Here is a 20,659-nt window from a genome sequence, read left to right on the forward strand (position 1 = left end):
AAAGTCATGTCTTAATACAATATTTTCATGGTAGGTGTTGAATGAAGTGTGTTCAGTTATACCTTTGGTTCCCTCATACACCTCAACATAGTGAAAATTTTCAATCTCAAAATTCAGTTAGCAAGTTGAATTATATTCTTCCAAATAAATGTTTTGACAAACAAGTCCAGAGCTTCAGTGTACCATAGATGTTCAATTTACTGTAGCTATTTAACTTTAGCAATAACTTTGTTCTAAGGAAAATTGTAAAAAGTGAGATCAGATTTTCTCTGTGCTAATTATTGGTTAACATGTTCTGTGTGTAATAGAGGTTGTAGATTTTCCAGCCCTTATCTGTGGAATTCTTAGACGGTACCTAACTATAAACAGCAGAAATGTTCCTACTGCCAGGATTTAATAGGTAAGATTTTCAGTACTCATATTGCTTTTAATTAAGTGGTCAACTTCAAAACATAAAAAGCTGAAGATCTGATCCCTGGAATAGGAATTTCACATTCTAATGAAGCAAGTGAGCACTTGCTGTGAAATTTAAACAGATCCAAAATAAATAAACCAGCATTATTGCACTCAACTGCTTTGAGTTATTCCTACCAAGTCTCAAGGCAAGACTTCAGTGAGGGAGAGGAGCAGGAAATCTGAAAAGTAACATTCTTCTTGGAACACTAGTTAATTTTTAACTGATGAAAAACAAGATTGTTTCTACAGCAAGCGTGCATTAGATCCCACCTATCAGTGGCAAAACAGAACATTCAAGTCCTTTGGCACATTATTCTCTTTTAATTGTTCTTTTCTTCTCTGCTGCTTTTCTGTGTGCAAGAAGTTAACAGATTAGTATCATTCTAAATAAAATAAAGTAGTTTGTTTTTTATCACACTTCCTCAAGAATTTGTGACATGCAGATGCATTTCCCCTAACAAGCATAAAAATTTATAGAAAACAAGCCATGTGAATAGCAAAACAAATACATTTGTAAAGAGTTCCATGAATCTTTAAAAAAAAATAAATATAAATTTTATAGTAACTTGAAATTCAAAAATCATTATTATACAAGTTGCATTTTCATTCCTTCATCTTTCTATACAGAATCTGCTCCAACAGAAGCTGCTGTGTTCCTATTGTTCCTCATCCTCATTCTTCATCTGCCCCTCTTTTATCTCAACACATCAAACAGAAGTCGTATGATAGTGGATGCAATGTGTCAAAATGATAGCCCTTTCCGTATTAGTTATATTTCTTACACAGTTTCCTAACAAACAAGCAAAACTCAATTCTTAGTGCAAAAACTGAGATTAGCTTTCCATTTCTTAAGAGGCCTCTAAAATCAGGAGATGAAATTTACAGTTAAAAGTGACATCAGTGCCCTGAAGAGATTTTCCAAGAGGTTGGGCAGACCCAGCCTTTTCCAGGTTTTGAAGGACATGACCCACAGACTTCTTTCAGTTAAGTTGGCTGTGTAAAAACATAGCCCTTATAACCTGAAAGTAGTTTTATAACAGAGTATGCTGTGGGAAGAATTTGTCTGTAAGTCACTGCTCAATGCAAATATTACATGGTTGGAATGAAACATTATTGAAAAGAATCCCTCAGTATTTATTGAAAACAAACCACCTGATGCCTGATGACTAGACAATTGCAATAGTTGTAGTTAAGTTTCTGAATGTTTCAAACACACATCCAAATCCAACAATCTGGTGAAAAGGACAACTCACAGGTCTGAGAAGTAATGGACCCAAAGTAACACAAATAGCAGACAGTAATTTTCTCAATCTAAAAAAAAATATATTAATTACCTTGTAGAAAACTGGTGTTTATCCTCCAGTTTCCATATGTGTCACTCCAAGTGCCTTTCTCACATACATTTTATTTTGCTATGTACCTTGTCAGTATCACCACAAAGCTTAATCTCCTTTATTGAGTATAACAGAGCCAACAATATTAAAACCTGTACAGTCCTACTCTTCCTTACATTTCTTATGCAATGCCAAGTTTGAATTGACAGCATCCCTTCTGCATGACATGTGAAGTAGATCATGAGTGGCATCCTTAGATACTTTTGGAAAAATAAATTGCAATATTCTGCCTAAATTCATTTGGGTAATTACATGTTTTTCATTTGAATTTAGCTTGTCGGCTTTTGCTGGAAGCATTTTTGTTCACTTCATCCTGCAAGGATTTTCACTTTTTTCCCCTTCCAGCAGTTATTGAATTTCAATGGTAGTTGAAATATATCTCTTTGGGAAATCAGGCGTTCAGAGAATTGCAACAAAGCAATCAATTATTTTAAAGTTGTGTCAGGCACAATGCCTGTATTTCTTTTAGATATGCATCAAAAATTTGTTGTTCTAGTGAGTTCAAGCACATTACATTTTTGCAGTTTACAATACAGCTTTAACAGGATGGCTGCTTTATGTATTTTCCAGGTGTTCAACATGAATTGAGTATTTATACTCCCCTCCAAATTACTGAGAAAGAAGATTATATTAGCTCATAAAAAGCCTGTTGTAAGTTAAAAAATTGTGTGTGTGTGTGTGTGTTTTTCCCCTTTGTCTCTCCATAGAAGTATTTCACAGACTGGTAATGATATCTGTATGCACTGTACACACAGTAGGGGCTTGTAAAATTAATTTTCTTTTAGCTGATATTTTCCTGCCTCACCACAAGATGTCAGTGTAACACGTTTATACTAGCACTCTTTCTCATACATAGCTGTTGCCAATGGATCTATTTTTTTTTCTTTAAAAACAAAACGAAACAATGCAAAAATATATATATATATATATTGAAACCATAACAGCAAAAGAAAGCAAGGGTTGACAAGTACAAGGCAACTATAACTAGTTGCCTCACTTCAAACCAATTTTGCACAGAGCAGCTCTGCAATACTTCCCAAATTATTTGGTGGTTTCCTGTGTGTGCTGTAAATCACGCATGATGCAGCCTCTGTGCTCAACACGGTGTGTGACACGGGGCAAGTTGTTCGGATGCAATTCTGTGCTGCGTGCAACACCTGGAAAAGAAAACCAGAAAGATTCGAGTTGCTGAGCTGGCAATTAAGGACATCCATCCTATTCCCATCATAACCGCTCAATCCATGCAACAGCTCGGTGATTTTATTTATTTATTTTTCCCCTTGCTTTTGTGCACCTGCTGTTTCCAAGAGAAGTGTGCTTTATCCTTCCTGCAGCCCCATTTCACGGCCATCTCCCTGGCACCAGTGACACGTCCAGCCCCCACAGCATGTCCTTGCCCTGCCATGGGCCCTGCAGGCCCAGGCCCACCCACGGGCCCATGTTGTGGCCTGTCCCCGTCCCCAGCGTGGTGCCTGGTGCCTGGGGGAGCACCCCCAGCCCAGGGAGGCCTCTCAGTGCCCTGGTGGGGATGTGAACGAGATGGGATCCCTCGCTGGGGAGCTGAAGGCATCGACAGGCCGAGCATGCAGTACCAGCCTCACACACCAGAGGGTAGGAACACCCTTTTTAGGCTGAAGATTTAAAATCATAAAATCCTAGAATCACAGAATGGTTTGGGTTGGAAGGGACCTTAAAGACCACCCAGTTCCAACCCCCTGCCATGGGCAGGGACACCTCCCACCAGACCAGGTTGCCCAAAGCCCCATCCAGCCTGGCCTTGAGCACCTCCAGGGATGGGGTATCCACAGCTTCTCTGGGCAATCTGTGCCAGGGCCTCACCACCCTCACAGTGAAGAATTTCCTCCTTATATCTAATGTAAATCTACCCTCTATTAGTTTAAAGCCATTTCCCTTTGTCCTATTGCTACATGCCCTTATAAAAAGTCCCTCTCCAAAATCACCTCAGGAGTCACCTGTTATAAAAATGCATCGCTAGTGTGTGATGTGTATTTGAAGAGCATGACCTAAACATCTGAAGTCCCTCAGTGTTGCAGCACTGTGTGCATATTTAAATTTGAAGGCCTGGAAGTACATTCCAAATTGATGTGATGTTTGTGTTTGGAGAGGGTTTTTGTTTTGTGGTTGATGTATCCTCCTTTTTAGCAACAAAGAGATGGAGCTAATTCCTGAGTCTTTGGGTGGAAAAGAGAGAGAAAAGGGGACTGGGACCTAGGAGAGACCAGGATGAGAGAGCAGAAAGAGGTGAGACTACATGGCTGCATTACCAAAATCTTCCCCAGTCCTGCGGAGTAGAAAGGGATCCTATAAACATTTGAAGAGCTCTGCATAATATATATGAATTTAAAGGGCATTCAAAGCATCTTTCATGCTAATTAGACCACACTTACTTCCAAGTGTGCTTAACACAGATATTTGAAATACTAACACAACTGTTTCTGGAACAGTGAGCTATACTGGGGTTGTTTCTGTTTGCATGTAAAGGGTAAGTATATGCAAGTTCACTTTTTTTTTTTTTTTTTTTTTCCCTCCCCTGGAGAAGATGGGAATAATTAGACAGGGAGAGAAAGAGAGAAAATGTGGTATTCCTGCATAACGCATTTATTAATGAAGTGTGAAACTGAAGTAAAATGAATTGAGTCTATCATCAGAGAATTCAGTAGGGAGAGCAATAACTTTCAGCAGTTTCTAAAAGCATATAACAAACAGCCATGCATACTGCTGCACTTCAGGGTTAAGTTTTCCTCATCAAGTGAATCAGTGGCTTGTGAAACAGAAAACAGCTGCTGAGCAGATAACGGGCAACGTCCCAGGTTATTTTTATCCCTATTCTAGCAAACCATACGTTTGGAATTGCATTTTAAAATGATTTCTGGAGGACAGTTTGACAAGAGAAGAGCCAATAGTTAAATAAAGTAGCATAATTCTCCTGCCCCTCAATACTCGATTAAACAAGAGGCCATTAATCTAAGTTATCTTGAACCTTTGATGTATCTTTGAAAATCTCCTTACCTTGCAGTGTAGCCTTCATGAGTCTAAAATAAAATTGCAACCTTAGAACCTTAATTATAGATATGTCCAGCAATCCTGCTCTGTTATCGATTCAATACAGAAGTTCATTTCTGATTACTGTTGAAATTCAGCTACCTCATTCTGTATGAGTCTACAGTCCATTAGCAACCAAAAATGCCATATGAACTGGCTTGCCATTTTCAGGATAATGAAAGATGTAAGGGCAAGAGAGAGAGCTCAGAAGAACAAAAGCCAAATAAAAAGGAATTAAGGTATCTTGTCTGATTATTTCAAGCATCAGTGCAACATGGGAAAACAAACCATTTTCCAGCAAACAGGAAATGCTTTTCCCTTTTCACTGCACTTTCATCTTTAGTCTTGTTAATCAAACTATTAATACTTCTAGGCATTATTTGCCCTGAGATCACACAGTAGCAAGATTACACCATAGAAAGTCTTTGAGGTCCTCATTCCTGCTCCCCAAACATGTGGTAGATGGGATCACAGGTTCACGCTGTTAAACCCCAGAAGATGAAGGCTGCTGGGACAGCGGGATACCATTAAGGATTTGGAGTTTTCTTTACTATTCTCCTAGGGAAAAATAACTCTGTGCTCTGCTGGAAGCTGTGAAACATGAACTTTCCCTTTAATTTCCCCTGTGCTCTTGAGTCCGACTCCCTGACACACTGCAGAAGACTCTGCTGTGTTTGTAGGTCACTAAGACTGCAGGGTCAGCCATTAGCCACCCCCTTTCTAGGCAGGGATGATTGTGTTTCCTTCCTCCCTCCAGTAAGGCTGTTCACAAAGCCCATATTTCACCTATGAACAACCTAAGCAACAACATCTAATGCATTTGATTTTATAATTCACCTAACCTAAAATTTACTCTGTTCCTACTGTCAAGCTACTTAAACTTTTTCCCTTTGTACAGTACAATAACTTTGTATTTCAATTAGAAGAAATACGGTTTGTATCTATTGCAATGTATACCTTGGAAAAATTGAATCATTAAATGTCCATTTAAATAAATGAGTCTTTCACATTATATGTCTGCTCATTATTCACAAGAACAAACAGCACAGTATTGCAATAAACAGCAGTGCCTTACACTTTTGCTTTTACTACTTACGCATGGAAGCTGCACATGTGAAAACTGTTACAGCCACTGAAGACCCTAGCACTATAAATAGTGCTCTATTGTTAGCAGATAGGAGATGAAACGAGTCTCACTGAGCATGGCATGTCCGATTAAGCGTTAAGCTCTCCCTGCCAAAAGTGAGAGGCTACATCAAGTGATCAACGAGCCTGAGGGTAAGGCACATGCCTGGGAAGAGTTCGGTCTGACTCCATAGCTTCCCTCAGGCAACACAAACGCAGCAACTTATCTTTCTGCCTCAGCAATGGCAGAAGCTGTTATAAGACACTGGGTGGAAACTCCTGTACGCTATCAAGAGCAGTTTGCTGCCCAGGAGCTGGAAGCACACAAACTGGATCACTCTCTGTATGCTTTGCCGGGCCCTTCTACAGCAGCACTGAGCAACAGAAGGCGAATGGTAGAAAGTACAGCTGGGGCCGAGACCAGTGGCCAGGAGCACGGAAACACAGGCTTTCAGGTCTTGCTGGATGTTGTGCAGTTCCGCCCTGAAGATATCATCATTCAGACTTTTGAAGGCTGGCTCCTGATCAAAGCTCAGCATGGACCCAGGATGGATGAACATGGTTTCATATCGAGAAGCTTTACCAGACAGTACAAATTGCCTGACGGAGTGGAGAACAAAGATTTGTCTGCACTCTTCTGCCATGATGGCATTTTGGTTGTTGAAATGAAGAACTCGGTGGAAATGAATTAGAACCTTGTCCATAGTTTATTGGTGAGATAAAATTATTCTTAATATAACAAGACAATATCATTCAAGTAATGCTGTAGAGTGTAGAAAGCATGTGGCTGTATTTATATTACAGGAAAGGAAAATCTCTGTATATATTTTTCAGTATGCTGAATTTATTGTTTGATGTGAAATGTTAGACTACTTGTCTCAGGCTACATGTATCCTGGAAAGCTAGGCTTTTTGAACAGTAGAAAATTTAGGCTAATCACAGCAAGAGAAAAAAATCTATTTGATATTATTGAAAATAAAACACATTTAAGAGTTCAGTGAAGAAGGAATTGTATTTCTTGCAATAAGCACTTGTAATATATATTCATAATCATTAAAGAAGCAATAGACAGGTTGTGAGTTTTTTTTGAAATTTAATTTACATACCAAAAATGTTGTTTTCTAGTTTTTTAGATTCAGTTCTTCTTCCTAGGCTCTGGAGAAGCACACAAACTGAAGGATACTATCAAGAAAAAAAATCCACAGTTAATGTTTATATATAAAATAGCCTTGAAAAAGCACTTTTTAGAAGTGTGTTACATGTTTGAAAATATAGAAAACCAGAATATTCACTGACTATATATGTTTGAGAATACAGTACATAGAAATGAAACCTTCTATCAATGACAGAAATAAAATACTGCAAGAGATTTAGAAATTTGTTGTTGCTTAACACATTCTGCTATCTATTTGCAACTAAAGAAGAAATATATTGCTTACAAATACTCAAAAGCATCAAGTTCTTCTTTGTGAACCCCTGCTAATAAAAAGGCATTACTCTAGCATGGATGCCTTTATTATTATTCACTGTCTTGTAGATCAATAAGCTGAATACTTAATTCTTCATGTTGCTTGACAGTTTAGACTGACATCCTCCAACTGTACTTTCAAGATCAAATTTTTCTGCTGTTTTTTTCTCCCCCTCTTTCTGTACCAATATGGATCCAATTTTAGTGTGGGGGTTCCTTACTACAGACACAAGTCTAATTTCTCTCTCAGTTTCTCTGATTTAAAAAAGAGTAGTAGAGATGAAAATAACATCTGCCCACTATACCTTGTAATTGGTCTTCTCAACATTTTAACAAAAAAATGCTCTACACAAGTTTGCAAGTGCTCAAAAATTTGAGATCTGCAGCTGCAAATGAAAGTGCCTCCTTTCATGCACACTGGAGATAAGTTTGACTGCTCTGCTATGAATAGTAGAGGAATGTGGGATGGAAAGTGCCAAGTTAAATACAGACTCTTTACAATAGCCATCTGCCGGTTGCCCAAATTAAAAACATATTCAAATGAAATTGAATACAAATACAATTTTAAGACTATGAAAAAATCTGATGAACAAAACCCTGGCACTCACCAGCTGAAGCCAGAGAGTTCTTTAACTCTGAAATGAAAGCCTGAAGCTTGCACTTCTGCACATGTCCATTCATCAGAAAGACTTTTGTTGTGATTGTTTAGACTTGAAGGCATTTGAAAGCAGTTCACTTTAGAAAACTGGAGAGTTGCATTCTTGCATTTTATTTATTATTTGTACTAACAAGAAATTTGTACAAGAAGTGCAGAATAAGACCTGGATTGTAAATTTCCGTAATGTACTAATTATTCTTATTATTTTTTTTTGGAATAGAGCACAAGTCAAGAAACTGCTATTTTTTAACAAACCAAGCTAAATAAAAAACATATGTCCCTACATTTCCATTTAACTCACACTTCCACCTTATATTGCCTGTGTCTAATTTGTATATTGGTTTAAGGTAGTGAGAGATCAATCACACTAGAAAATTAGGTCTAGATTTTATACACTTCTAGGTCAAGGAGCTTTCTCAGCCAGGAATCTGATGGAACATGTAACATGGACTAAAAACTGTGAAGTCTAGATACAGGTCTAGATTTAAACTTTGCATGCCAACTTTATAAAAACTCACGTTTATACCCTTGGTTTCCATATCATTTTATGGCACAACTGCTGGGATATAGCTCAGAGTCACCAGTGAGTAACCTGCTTTGCTGACCTCTGCTGACTTTCTCTTTACAGAGAATTTTGTACATCTGACCATTTAAAATTCCAAGTTGTTATAAAAATGATTTTACCTATGTATGTGGTGATGGTATTTATAGCTCTAGAGATGAAAAAGCAGTTAAAAAAAACAAAACAAAAAACAAAACAAAAAAAACCACCTGACTTAATTATTCTAAATTAGATGATGATTAAATTACTGGAAACTTGGCAAGGAATTAGATCAGACAGCCAAAATCACATCGTCTGTTCTATATATGTAAATACCACGTTTACACAGAGCCCTTCCTACGTGTACAGGCCTGCCTCACAAAACTGGATAAGGGGTTTGGCATCTCTGCGCCCGATTGTGTACTTGCTGATGACACTGTCTGTCATAAACCAGCAGAAAGTACTGACCCAAACATGTCAGGGATGCACGCGGCCAGGTTTCTTCTTCCCTAGCACCCAGAGGAACCCAGTACAGAGGCCTAAGCCCATGCTCCTTCATGAATGGCCATGTGCCCCGGCCCCACACCAGTGTGGTGGATAAGTGAGACCGTGCTGGAATATGGATGTGCCACTCGCTCCCCCTCTTTTAGCTCCAGGTACAGCACAGGGAAGTGTTTCTGTCATCTGTTTAGTGGCAGCTTATTGAAAGTTTTGGGATGAATGCTTTTTATATGTTAACCAGAACAGCCTCAAAGTATGTGGCAGAGCACTTCTGAATTTTCTGTAAGGAGCTGTTTTCATTTGTATGTGATGTTTGACTTCGTAATTCAATTAGAACCGAATTTGAACATCGAGGAGAGAGCTGTTAATATTGCTCACGAACAGCACAATGAGACATCTGTAAACAGCAAAGAATTTTTGAACAGTTACAGCTTAAGGCAGGTTTAATACACACTGATTTGATTAAATTAAGAACCCTGATATTGGCTGGCCACAAAATCCTGGCCCAGAATAAACAATATATGCTGCTGCAAGCACTGCAGAGCAAGTTATTGAACTTTCTCAGTATCTGTCCGTGAAGGATTACCTTTGTAATTGATCAGGCTGCTCCTCCAAATTGGGTAAAGATGATTTCATGCATGGATCTAAGCACTGTAAAAAATGCTTTCATAGAAGAAAATGTCTCAGTATCAGAACAGGTTGCCAAAAGCAAGGTCACAAACACATATCTGTGTGACCCCTGTGGGCAGAAAGCCTACAAATGCCTTGAACTTTGAGACATTGCCTTGTCTTTTTATAGTATCTGCTGTATCCAGGGCATTTGAGATGTCTCAACACAATCTGATACTTGCAGTAAAGGGAACTGAGGCTGACACAGCACTCATCATTCACTGCGTAACCACTCAGCTACAGCTATGGATATTGGAAGAGAGGAAAAGAAACCCCTGAGGTAATCATGACAGCAAAATTCCCATTAAGAAGGGCACGTCTTTCATTCCTTATACAGTTCATAGCTGGAAATCAAAATATGCATTTTTATCTGACTAACACTATGAGATTTGGCTTCTAATGGGAGTAGGAATATTTCTGAAAATACTGGGTGTGCTTTCTCATTTGAGAGAGATGCTGGCCTTAGACTTGCTGACTGCCAGAGACAACAGCTGGCCCCGATCATCCAGAGGACAGCATCTCCATGGCCCTACACTGAAGGCAGGGGTTAAGCCTAAGGGATTAGATCTACCTGCGCATTGCATCAGAGATACCTGAGGTGGACCTGCTCATGCTCGAGCCAGAAGTATCATCCCCCTTTGCCACTTCAGGTCCAGAAAGCCTGGAGCGTCCATTGCTGTGTGCAAGATAAAAAATCATCCCTTATTAAAAATACTTTTATGGATGGAGAGACAGGAGAAACGAGGCACTGCAGCTCAGGACCCCCATTCAGTTTGGTGCTAGACTGGGGGCCTCGGCTCTCCGTTCCACTGTGGGTTATAGCCTCACAAGCCCCATCAATCTTTGGAATGTCTTTCTCAGCCCTTAAAAATGCACTTTTTATAAAGAAGTCAAGTATTTCTCACACACTCTTTAACCACACGTTAATAACTCTGATGACCATATTTTCAGGGGGAAGTATTTCCAGTAGCTGCTTGCACAAGCAGGACTGATGCAAGGACAGAATCATTTTCATTTTCCCCCGTGTTCTTCAGCTTGTTTCAGTGCTTTTGGCTGACCCTGATGCCAGTGAGTAGCACTGTTCTGCTGATGAACCATGTCACTCCCCAGCCCTGCAAGCTAATACGGAAGCAGCAGCATGCAGAGCTCTGTGCACAAAGAGGAGACAGAAAATTTTAGCACCATGGTCGGCCTGGGCACATGAGGATGTCCACCAGAGGTGGGCTCCAGCAAGGATGGGGAACAGGAAAAACTCTCCAACTGATTTGGAATATATACTTACATATTTCAATATTTTGAGGTATAATACTCAATCTCTTATTAGAAAGAATTTACTTTTGTATAAGATGGTCATCTTTAAAGGGCTAAGAAAGACATTTCAAAATAACCTTAACTGACAAATTTAGGTTGTTAATAGAAAAGGAATGAGAGAATAAGTCACATATAATCTTCAGCTACATTTCTTTCCAATTGCACATCCTGTTAATTTTCCCACCCACTAGTTCTACACTCCCATCAGGTAAGGATGGATACTACCACACAGTCTCCAAAGTTCACAAACTCCTAGCACAGCTGGATGGCGTAAGGGTTAGAGTGTGAGCCCTATCTAAACTAGCCACTCCACAGTCCAAATCCTCCTTTCCTCAAGCTGGTGTACTGATTCACAGTAAACTAATCAACAGGTGAAGCCGTCCCTCTCAGCTCTGCTTGGAATTGCTTTGATCCATCAAGACTTACTGATGCAGGTGCCACTCTGCAGCCTCCAGGGCCATCTGGCACCCAGCTGTCTCATACCACAGTATCGATGCAGCACGGAGCTCAGCTGGCAGTTTGTGCAGATAATTGAGATGTCCAAACGGGGCTCCTGCAGACGGAGGAGCTTGGGAAACACAGTGTGGAAGCAGCCAGCTGGTGCCACATGTTGCCGGGTGGCACAGCATGAGGGTTCAGTGTAAGGGGTTCCCTGCACTTACGTGATGCTGCCTGAGCAGCAAGATGGGATCAGAAGACGTTCACAGGGTCCACTGGCAACAATTCCTTTAATATTTGTTCCCGTCCTCATTTTCTGGGAGATCTTGCTCTCCTCTTAGCCTGGAAGCTAGAGTGCAGTGCTCCAAAAATGCTGCAGCAGTGCAGCGGTGCAAGCACTAAAAGTAGGTGAAGCATTTTGGTGTGGATGAACTGATTTTGAATTCGGATGCTGGGTTTAAATAAATCCAAGTCTTAAATAAAAGTGATAGCATTACATCAGAGCTACACTGAAAAATTAATCAAGTGAAATGATTTGCAGTGCATGGTTTGACAATGCTCTATATTACAAGATTGCCAGAAACCCATGATCTACCTGCAGTGGTGAAAGCCATATGTATTTTAATAGTACTTTAAATATATATTTTGTGTAACTCTGTCATAATTTTCCAAGTCCTGATGTCATGATCAAAATACACTGTAAAAGATGCACCATAAAGGCAGTCCTTGCCTTGATGCATATGTGAAGCCTGAAGGCTTGATACCAGAAAGAAACTGGTAAGGACTCAATGCGGATTAGGAGACTTTTGAAGCAAACATAAGCAGTAATACGAATTCTGAGCCTCATTTTATTGTGCCATATATATCAATATTTATCTTGGACATTTCTGCAAGGCAGTCAGCACAAACTTAAAAGGTGTGTTTATTTTTCTTATTTTTCAGTGTAATGTGGAACTGAAATACCAAAATCAACAAAAAAGTTTAGCAAATTAGCAATATTTTGCAGGAAGTTGACTAGATGGCTCCTATATAAACAGAAAGCATTCTGAATTTATACTTTATCCACAAATCCGTGGTGGTTTTGGTGAATCTCTTAAGATCTTAAGGATCTCTCAATAAAATATATTAGCAGTAAATAACTTAGCGCAGGGGGACAAAGTCAGACTTTCAAAAAAGTAGTGGGAAGAAGTGATCAAAAGGGCTGTAACCTGTATGCCCCATTCCAGCATTATTCTGTGCCTGAAATGCTCACTTGGAGGGGTCTCCACCCTCAAAAACAGCAGAGGATCCAAACTCAAAGGTTAAGGCAAGCTTATTTTGCTGTGATTTAATCCTGCCCCTGCAAAATCACTTTTCTGTGATGCAAGGTGGGGGGAAACAGACAGAGAGAAATGAGAAATTAGCCTAAAGAGAGCGTCCTTCTTTTTACTAGTTTCCACACTATGTTGCCATGGCAGTGATTATGATTTATGTTAATTAAAATAAAAGGAAAATCAGATTACATTGACCTACACTGTGATTTCAAGAGACTTTACAGCTGTGTTCAGACTACTCAGTCGCACACCATCCTTCCTTCAACAGGCCACCTCTGATTCCTGGGCATCTCAATTCACACCATTTCATTACCACTTCATTACCATACAGGAACCCCTTTGTGCTTTTCCAGTAGGGTGAAGGGGCTGGGACTGGGACACAGTGCCATGACTCCAGATTTGCGTCCCTGTAGGCACAAAAAGATCTGCCATGAGCAATGTTCACGTTGGATAGGACACGGAAAAGAAGCAGATTAGAGTATGTAAATGATATATTTTACTTCGCTAAATTATATATAGCTGGAATAGGTCCAGTAACCAGCAGTATGCAATGCCAACAGTTTCACATGCACCTTTAGTATGTTTTTTTGTTTGTTTGTTTGTTATAGAACATTTTTAACTACTGGGAAAGCAGAAGAATTTTGATAATTGTGGCTAAATGAAGATTTTTGTTACTAGCAGAGAAAGTAGAGACTCAAGTCTGGAATTCTAAAGCAAAGATATCTACATGAAGATTGTTAATCCAGCCCATGTTTGCAAACCACAGCCTCTGTAAGAGTTTGTTGGGGAACTACTGCCTAAATATTTACGATAAAGGCCAAGAAAAACACATTTTGGTGAGCTAAATCCAGTACAGGATCCAAGGAACACAGCGCATGAACTGTTCAATTCCTTACTCTTTCAAGTGAGTTCATTGATCACTGAGGTTATCTTTGTAAATCAAAATGTCACATCTTGCGGTAAAGATTTTACTTAAAAGGAGATATTTTAGGTGGTCACTTTGTTCTTCTCTGTAACTTTCTTACCACGAGGGAATTCTTATGCATTCTAACCCCTAAATTAGATTTTAAAATATTGATTTAATCCGGATCAAGAGAGTCTGATCAAGAAAAATTTGTACTTGATCATGGGGTCATCAAGTCAAAGAGACTGGAGAGATCTGCATTTCAGAAATAAGTTACTCAGTACAATTCAACTGAGTACAATTCAACTGAGTACAACTCAGTGCTAGAAAACAACTTTTACAAGAAACCATATTTTCAAATTTTGGAGATTAAAGCTAATGAAAAAAAAAAAAGGGGGGTTATGCTTCAATGGAAGACGTTGTAAGAAGAAATGAAACTTCCACCAACACCTCTCAAATAATCAGGTAGAAGAATTGCTCTTGGCATCCTCGACACAGACACCAGTCATGAAACAATTTATAATTCAAATGTTCAAGAAAGGAGATGCACAAGCTGTACAGCTTAACAAAGGGGGAAAAGGGGAAACAAGCAGGAAAGAGAGTGAAAAACTGTACGGGGAGAATCAAAAACTTGTATTCGTGTGTGTGCCATTTCGCTGTACGCTGAACTTGCAGAATCTCACAGCTTATCAAACACCCTGCTGTTGATAGGGCCACTTCTGGTTAGAATAATGTTGAAATCTCTGACTGAGGTTTCTATAAATACAGCTGTATTTATTTATTTATTTATCTTTCATTAACTGTATCTGACCATCATGAAACATCTTCTGAGCACTAAGCATGGCCAGAAGAGCTAAAATTTTTTAACTCTTAGCTGTTAGCTGAATGCATCTAAAGACATCCTTTGCCGCCCTTGCTTGTCAAAAGTCAGACAGAGCTCAGCTTGAAGCAAAAATCCCAGTCACTTCCTTTGACATATGGGAAATAATAAAAAATGAAGTGTCACAAAATGACATGTACAGCATGCAGTTCAAGAACTGTGTATACAGACAGCATAGGGCTTGTGATTTCTAGATGCATGAAGGGAACTGAGGCAAATTTGGTAGATGCTTGTAATTTATCAGTGCTTGCTGTAACCTAGTAAATGGGAAAGGTAGGAGGAGAACAATTTCTCCCAATCGACAGAAACCTGAGATATCTGTCCTGAATAAGTAAAACATGCAGACAAAAATCCAAAGATGGAGGAAGTCTATTTTGTTTGATAAGACACATGATTTCAGTAATTTCAAATATTCAGGATCAGAGATGAATAGTTGTCTTAAACTTTTATTAGCTATCTCAAAAACATCTACTTTCTGTAAAACTGAAATTTTCATTTTGAAAATGTCAAAGTGAAACCATCTCAGCAACTTAAGATTTAACCTAAGAAGTGTCTTGATTTCAGTCTAATAGTACTTTCTGATACTGATCACTGGTCCTTCTACCATTTACACCAGCTTCCTCCTGTGTATGTGAACACAAAGAGAGATTTTATACACACACACATGAACCTGTGGAGGGAAAAAAAAAAAGGGATTTTTTACCTAATCTTGTTTTCAAAAGGCATTAGCTGAGACCACCTAGAAACTTCAGCCTGAACTGGTTACAGCATGGAGACAGTCAAGGTTTCCAGATTCATAGGTCTAAAGGTTAGAAGATCAATGATGATCTCCACTGTGATCCCCTCGACAAAAGACTACATGTCATCCCACCTGCTAATTTCCTTGAGAAACCTGTAGCATGTTTGAGAAAGAACATGTACTTAAAGACTTCATTTCATGGAAAACCCATCACAACCCTCCATAAATTGGTCAAGTGTTTTCAATCCATTCTCCGCCCAGCCTGTTTGTGCTTGGGATTGCCATGACAGGTATTAGATTGCAATCTATTAGGACCGATATTATTCCTCAAAGACTTGTGCAGCTTGGGCTAAAGCACATCTGGCTCATATGTTTGCTTTTGCTAATGTATCTCAGTCTTTAAATTCTGGAGGTAAATTCAGACTGTGTGTATGACAAGGACCGGCAGTTGACCTGTGCCTGTTTCTCTGTGACCATGAAAGACTCTCAGCACCACCTGAATATCTGTCTAGTGCATGCCTCCATTACACAGCATAGAAGGACAGCATACACAGCGGATTTATCTTAATGGCCATCCTTGCATAGCTGTGAAATGATATCTCTTCAGACAGGGAACAGAGACAGACATGCATTCCCAGCAATATTAAATGCAGGGTTGAGAATTTCTGAGTACCAGCCACCTATTAAGCGGACAGGGGCTGAGGTAACTAACGTATTGCAAAGGTCAAAAAGAACCTCTGTCTTTCTGCTCAGTTATCTCTTATTTTACACAACCTAGTTTCAAAAACGTTATGCAACTTCTGATGAATTTATGTTCCTGGTTGGAAAAAAAAAAAAAAAAAAGATTTTGTTTTCTCCTAAACTCCACTGCATCTTTCCCTAAATTCAATAGCACAATATAAAGTATCTCCATTTCTGATACCTGAAAATCGATATATATTTTCAAGTATGATTTTACAGAACATTTAAAAGCTAATACTATTTGATCTTTTTAAAGCTGAAAATGAAAAAGAAACTATAATTATTTGTCACATTCATTGTATTTACTTCACTGCTTTGCTAGTTTGAAATCTTTAATCTTTCAGAATGATAATTTGTTTTTAAAATCATTTCGTGCCCTCTAGTGGCAGATTTGTTAGGCATGGTAACTGCTGCTCTGGCAAGTCCTCATACCGTTCAGAATTAGACATTACAGTTACAGACAATGTTGAAATGGAATAAAGCCGCTTCATTTACCTTTAAAGTGAAATTTCTATCCATCTCTACAGTTTAAAAAAAAATAAATTACATCGGTTTCTAGTTATGATGAGATATTACTGACAACAAAGCTAAACAATCTTGGGTTACAACATAAATAGCAACAATAAAAAGCACATACTCAGTGTTTGACTGAGTTTGCTCTCAGAAATGGTATTGATGAACACTTCCTTGCACAAAGCACCATTCTGGTTGTTTCCTACCAGGACACTGTCCAACATCCTGGATTACGGTTTTTCGAAGTTGATACCTTCATAATGGTGACAGTGAAAAGGCTAAATCCCACCAGAGCTTCATCTTCCCTCCTGGAAAAATCACTTTCTTTTCCTTACTAAAGCAACAAAGTTATAGCACAGAGGAAAATCCACAAAAGAAAGAAGGAAATATTTGAGGACTTGAAGGAAAATTAAATCTGGGTTGATACACAATTTTATTATTTTTGTTTGCTGGGCCTCTACTAACTCGCTTTCTTAGGAAAGATAGCTCAAAATCCTTACCTTTTCCTTCATGTTCCCAAATTTTTTACTATAAGCTTCTGCACCTGAGCAGAAAAATAAATCACAATGCTTTCAAACAACTCTTTCAGCATAGATTCTCAGGAGTCTTGAGATAGCAAACTCCAAATGAAAACACTGAGGCATCCTGTACTTAGGCATCTGCACCCTTTTTGCTTTAGTTTGGCTTTCTTTTCCACCCCTAAATTACAAATCTCTAGGAACACATTAAACATTAATCCTTTTCACTGAGTTACAGGTTCTGAGCTCAACAGAATCAGAATAACATTCACTCTGAAAATTTGATTCCCAATGAAGATGGTAGAGATTCGCTACCAAAGAAAGCACTCAGATACATGTTTCATGCAGATAAAATGACAGAAATCAATATGTGCTATTCTGATTTTAAAACCCTTGCCTCTGGTAGTCTGAACAAAAAAGTAAGGCTTAATCAATCCAGCCTTTCCACTTAGCACTATAGATGGTTACTGAGGGCCTAAGAAGTTGGTGTTTTCAAAACCTTCAAAAATCTTTTTTTTTAGGGTGGTTTCTAATTTTGCAGGTCAGTTTTCTTGATTAAAAAAAAAAAAATAAAAGTTCATTTTAAAACCCACAACAGTCTTTGCACACAAGGGTCATCAGAGCTGGCTCACTGATGGGAGACAAATGGAAAATATAATTTCAAGCTAGTTATTGTTCCAAGTTCTCTTTGCAGTTTTGTCCACTAGAGAAATAATATAACATACTTTCTCCCTTCATATGTTTGCCTAATATAGTGCCTGAAAAGCCATAATTTAATTTCATGTTATTTAATTTTTGTTAAGGTCTCAAAGATGGAACATTTTAGAGAGTAACCACTTAACTAGTTTACACTTACGTAAAAAAAAAAAAAAAGTTTTTATTAGTTTTACAGATTTTATGACTCAAAATCCTCATTGTAGCAGTTTTTGCACCTTTTGAAGTTGACACCTTTGCTTGTGTCTGTTTTAGATACAAATAATGAGCTAGAAATTATTAAGAAAACACTAAGGGGGGTAAAGGCAGAAAGTAGGGCAGCTGTCCTCTCCAGCACTGGACCCTGTGAAGTACAGCAGGCCCCCAGCTCAGCTCTGTCGCTGCTTCCTTCCCTTCCTCGGACAGAGGCAGCCTGCCAGGCACTAAAAACACAACTTCTCACCACTTGGGGCAGCAAAATCCAGTTCCTGAGCTGCTTTTGTAGCTGAGAATGACATCTCTTGGTCACTCCTGGGTGTTCAATGAAGAAAAAATTCAAATCATCTGCCTATACAACTCTAGCAGGTCAGCATTATTTACAGTACTGATCAACTCATGAAAAAAAAAAAAAAAAACTGTTTCAGAGAAAACAGCAGTAATGATTAAAGGAATTGAAAATTAAGATGAATAGGGACCGAAAAGTTTGGGAAACGAGAGAATAAGATGCAATAAAACACATATAAAACAATAAGTAGTACAGAAAAGGCTGAATGGGAAGTAATTTTCCTGTAGTTTAACCTGTGAGGATTCATGTGAATGCAAAGCCTGCTCAGATCAAACTGTGATCAGTATTAGGAGTAACTTTGAAGGAATATAAAACCTAGATCGCTTATCTTTGTTTCTTGCAGTAGTGAGAATTAGGGATAAAATCTGTGACAGAGGTTAAACTGATCCATAAGTACCTCCCATTGGGGTTTTAGTCCTCACTCTAAGCTGGCCACACGGGCTGAGGGCAGCGTGCTGGAGCCTGGACTACATACCACAGAAGTTCCTGTGTTCAGGAGAAGAAAATCCTGTCTGCATGGATGGCAGGCACTGACTGCAGTGGCCAAAAGATAATGACCACTAGCCCTAGTGGAAAAAGAGCTGTGGTGGTTCCAAGGGCGCTGACAAATGCTGACGCAGGGCCTGAGGAACACCTCTGGTCCTGCTGGGTGGGTCAATGATAACGAGGCTAGGTCAGTGTGCTGATGGGGAAAATCCAGCAGCCTTGATAGGGAGCTGTCTGAAGTCAAGGTCTTCAGCTGCACAGCCCTGAGCAACTGCCAGCTGTCCCTTGGAAGGAGACTGATGCTTCTTGCTTTATCACTGATGCGGATACTCAATACTGCTCTGAGTAAATGGCTGCTCCACATTCTGTGCTCAGGTTTGGAGATGAAGGCACAAGCGATATAATGTGAACATATGCCCCTGGGCTGGCCATGCAGGAGCTGCTTATGCTGTGAACTCTGAGGCTCTTTGGGCACTATTGGTATTGCCTAATTAAAACAGACTTCCAGAGCTAGGCAGATGCGGAGTACTGGGAGTGACGTATTAGTCTGGGGTGAACTGATGCATTCAAAAAATGTTAAGCAACACTACATAAAAGTGCTGTGATAATACGTCAAATGGGAAAAATGGATGTCAGAAAAAAAAAAGTGAGCAAAAGCAAAACTCAGGTATCAAACAACATTAAGAACAGCGATCGTAGACTCGCAGAATCATTTACGATGCAAAAGACCTCTAAGATCATCTCGTCCAACCTTTAACCTAGCACTGACAAGTCCACCACTAAACCATGCTGCTCAGTTCTACATTTACATCTAATGAAAGCAAGGAGCGGGTCTTGTAGCATTCCAATAAATTGCTCCCAAATTCACAGAAATTATTTGACACAAAGACCTTTGAAAGGTGACATAGACTTTGAACTAAGTCAGAGAAATGAGCTAGAGCTTACTACCTGGCAGGGTGTTGAAGGGAAAACACGAAGAACTGGAAACCAACCAGGCACACACTGCTTTCCCAGCAGGGTCAAGAATGGTCAGCAAGGCACGGCAAAGGCAGTGGCACACCTGGGAGGAAGACAGCAGGCAGAAAGGGGAGTGCAGTCAGCATTTGCTGCCCTGCCTTTCTTCCACCAGGTAGAAGTCGTGAGGGAAATGCATGTCCTGGGATACAGGACGGCTAAAAGGCCATGGATGGGGTGTGTGTGAGTGGACAACACAGGGCCAGGTGCCACAGGAGTTATGAAGGGAAATGGCCAGGGTAGGAAAAGAAGCGTAGGGATGGGACTGAGGCTGCTCTGCAGAAAGCGAACGCGGGCAGGATGATCGAATTTTTGAAGAGGGACAGAATACACATTATCCCCGACTAAAACACGGGCTTTCCTGACTGTAAGCAAGGGCAGCCAGGTCAGGGGTGACCCAGAGGAATGTGTGTGATGGGGAGGCACGGCCCCCTCACCCACACCGTGCCACCTCACCCAGCACCTCTGCACTACACCGCGCAGGACCCGGGGTTCAAATTCCTCCCTCTGGCCATGAAACGGAGCCTCCGGGAGGCGAGGCGGGCCTGCCAAGCCTGGCGCAGCACCCAGACCCCTCCACCGCCGGGGGCAGCCCCAGCCCCGCGGACGCCCCGCGGACGCCCCGCGGACGCCCCGCGGCTGCCCCGCGGCTGGGCCGGCCCGGCCCGA

The 20,659-nt window shown here is 39.9% G+C and overlaps 1 protein-coding gene and 1 long non-coding RNA gene across 2 annotated transcripts; one reads left to right on the forward strand and one right to left on the reverse strand.

Moving 5' to 3' along the window:
• The first annotated feature begins 5,487 nt into the window (after window positions 1-5,487).
• Window positions 5,488-6,816, forward strand: HSPB3 (heat shock protein family B (small) member 3). Its single transcript, XM_040542265.1, has one exon. It carries the CDS (start codon window positions 6,281-6,283, stop codon window positions 6,728-6,730), a length of 450 nt encoding a protein of 149 aa, XP_040398199.1. The 5' UTR covers window positions 5,488-6,280; the 3' UTR covers window positions 6,731-6,816.
• Window positions 6,817-13,035: 6,219 nt separating this feature from the next.
• Window positions 13,036-20,587, reverse strand: LOC121062354. The gene is made up of 2 exons (XR_005815524.1): window positions 19,925-20,587; window positions 13,036-13,344 (listed from the first exon to the last, which is right to left on the reverse strand). It is a non-coding gene; the product is annotated as an uncharacterized LOC121062354 (long non-coding RNA).
• Window positions 20,588-20,659: the final 72 nt, after the last annotated feature.

This window comes from Cygnus olor, chromosome Z (genome assembly GCF_009769625.2).
Source record: "Cygnus olor isolate bCygOlo1 chromosome Z, bCygOlo1.pri.v2, whole genome shotgun sequence".
Taxonomy (NCBI): Eukaryota; Metazoa; Chordata; class Aves; order Anseriformes; family Anatidae; genus Cygnus; species Cygnus olor.

What these genes read in the sequence shown, in the direction of transcription:
- HSPB3 (XM_040542265.1), top strand. Translation starts at nt 6,281, where the DNA reads ATGGCAGAAGCTGTTATAAGACACTGGGTGGAAACTCCTGTACGCTAT.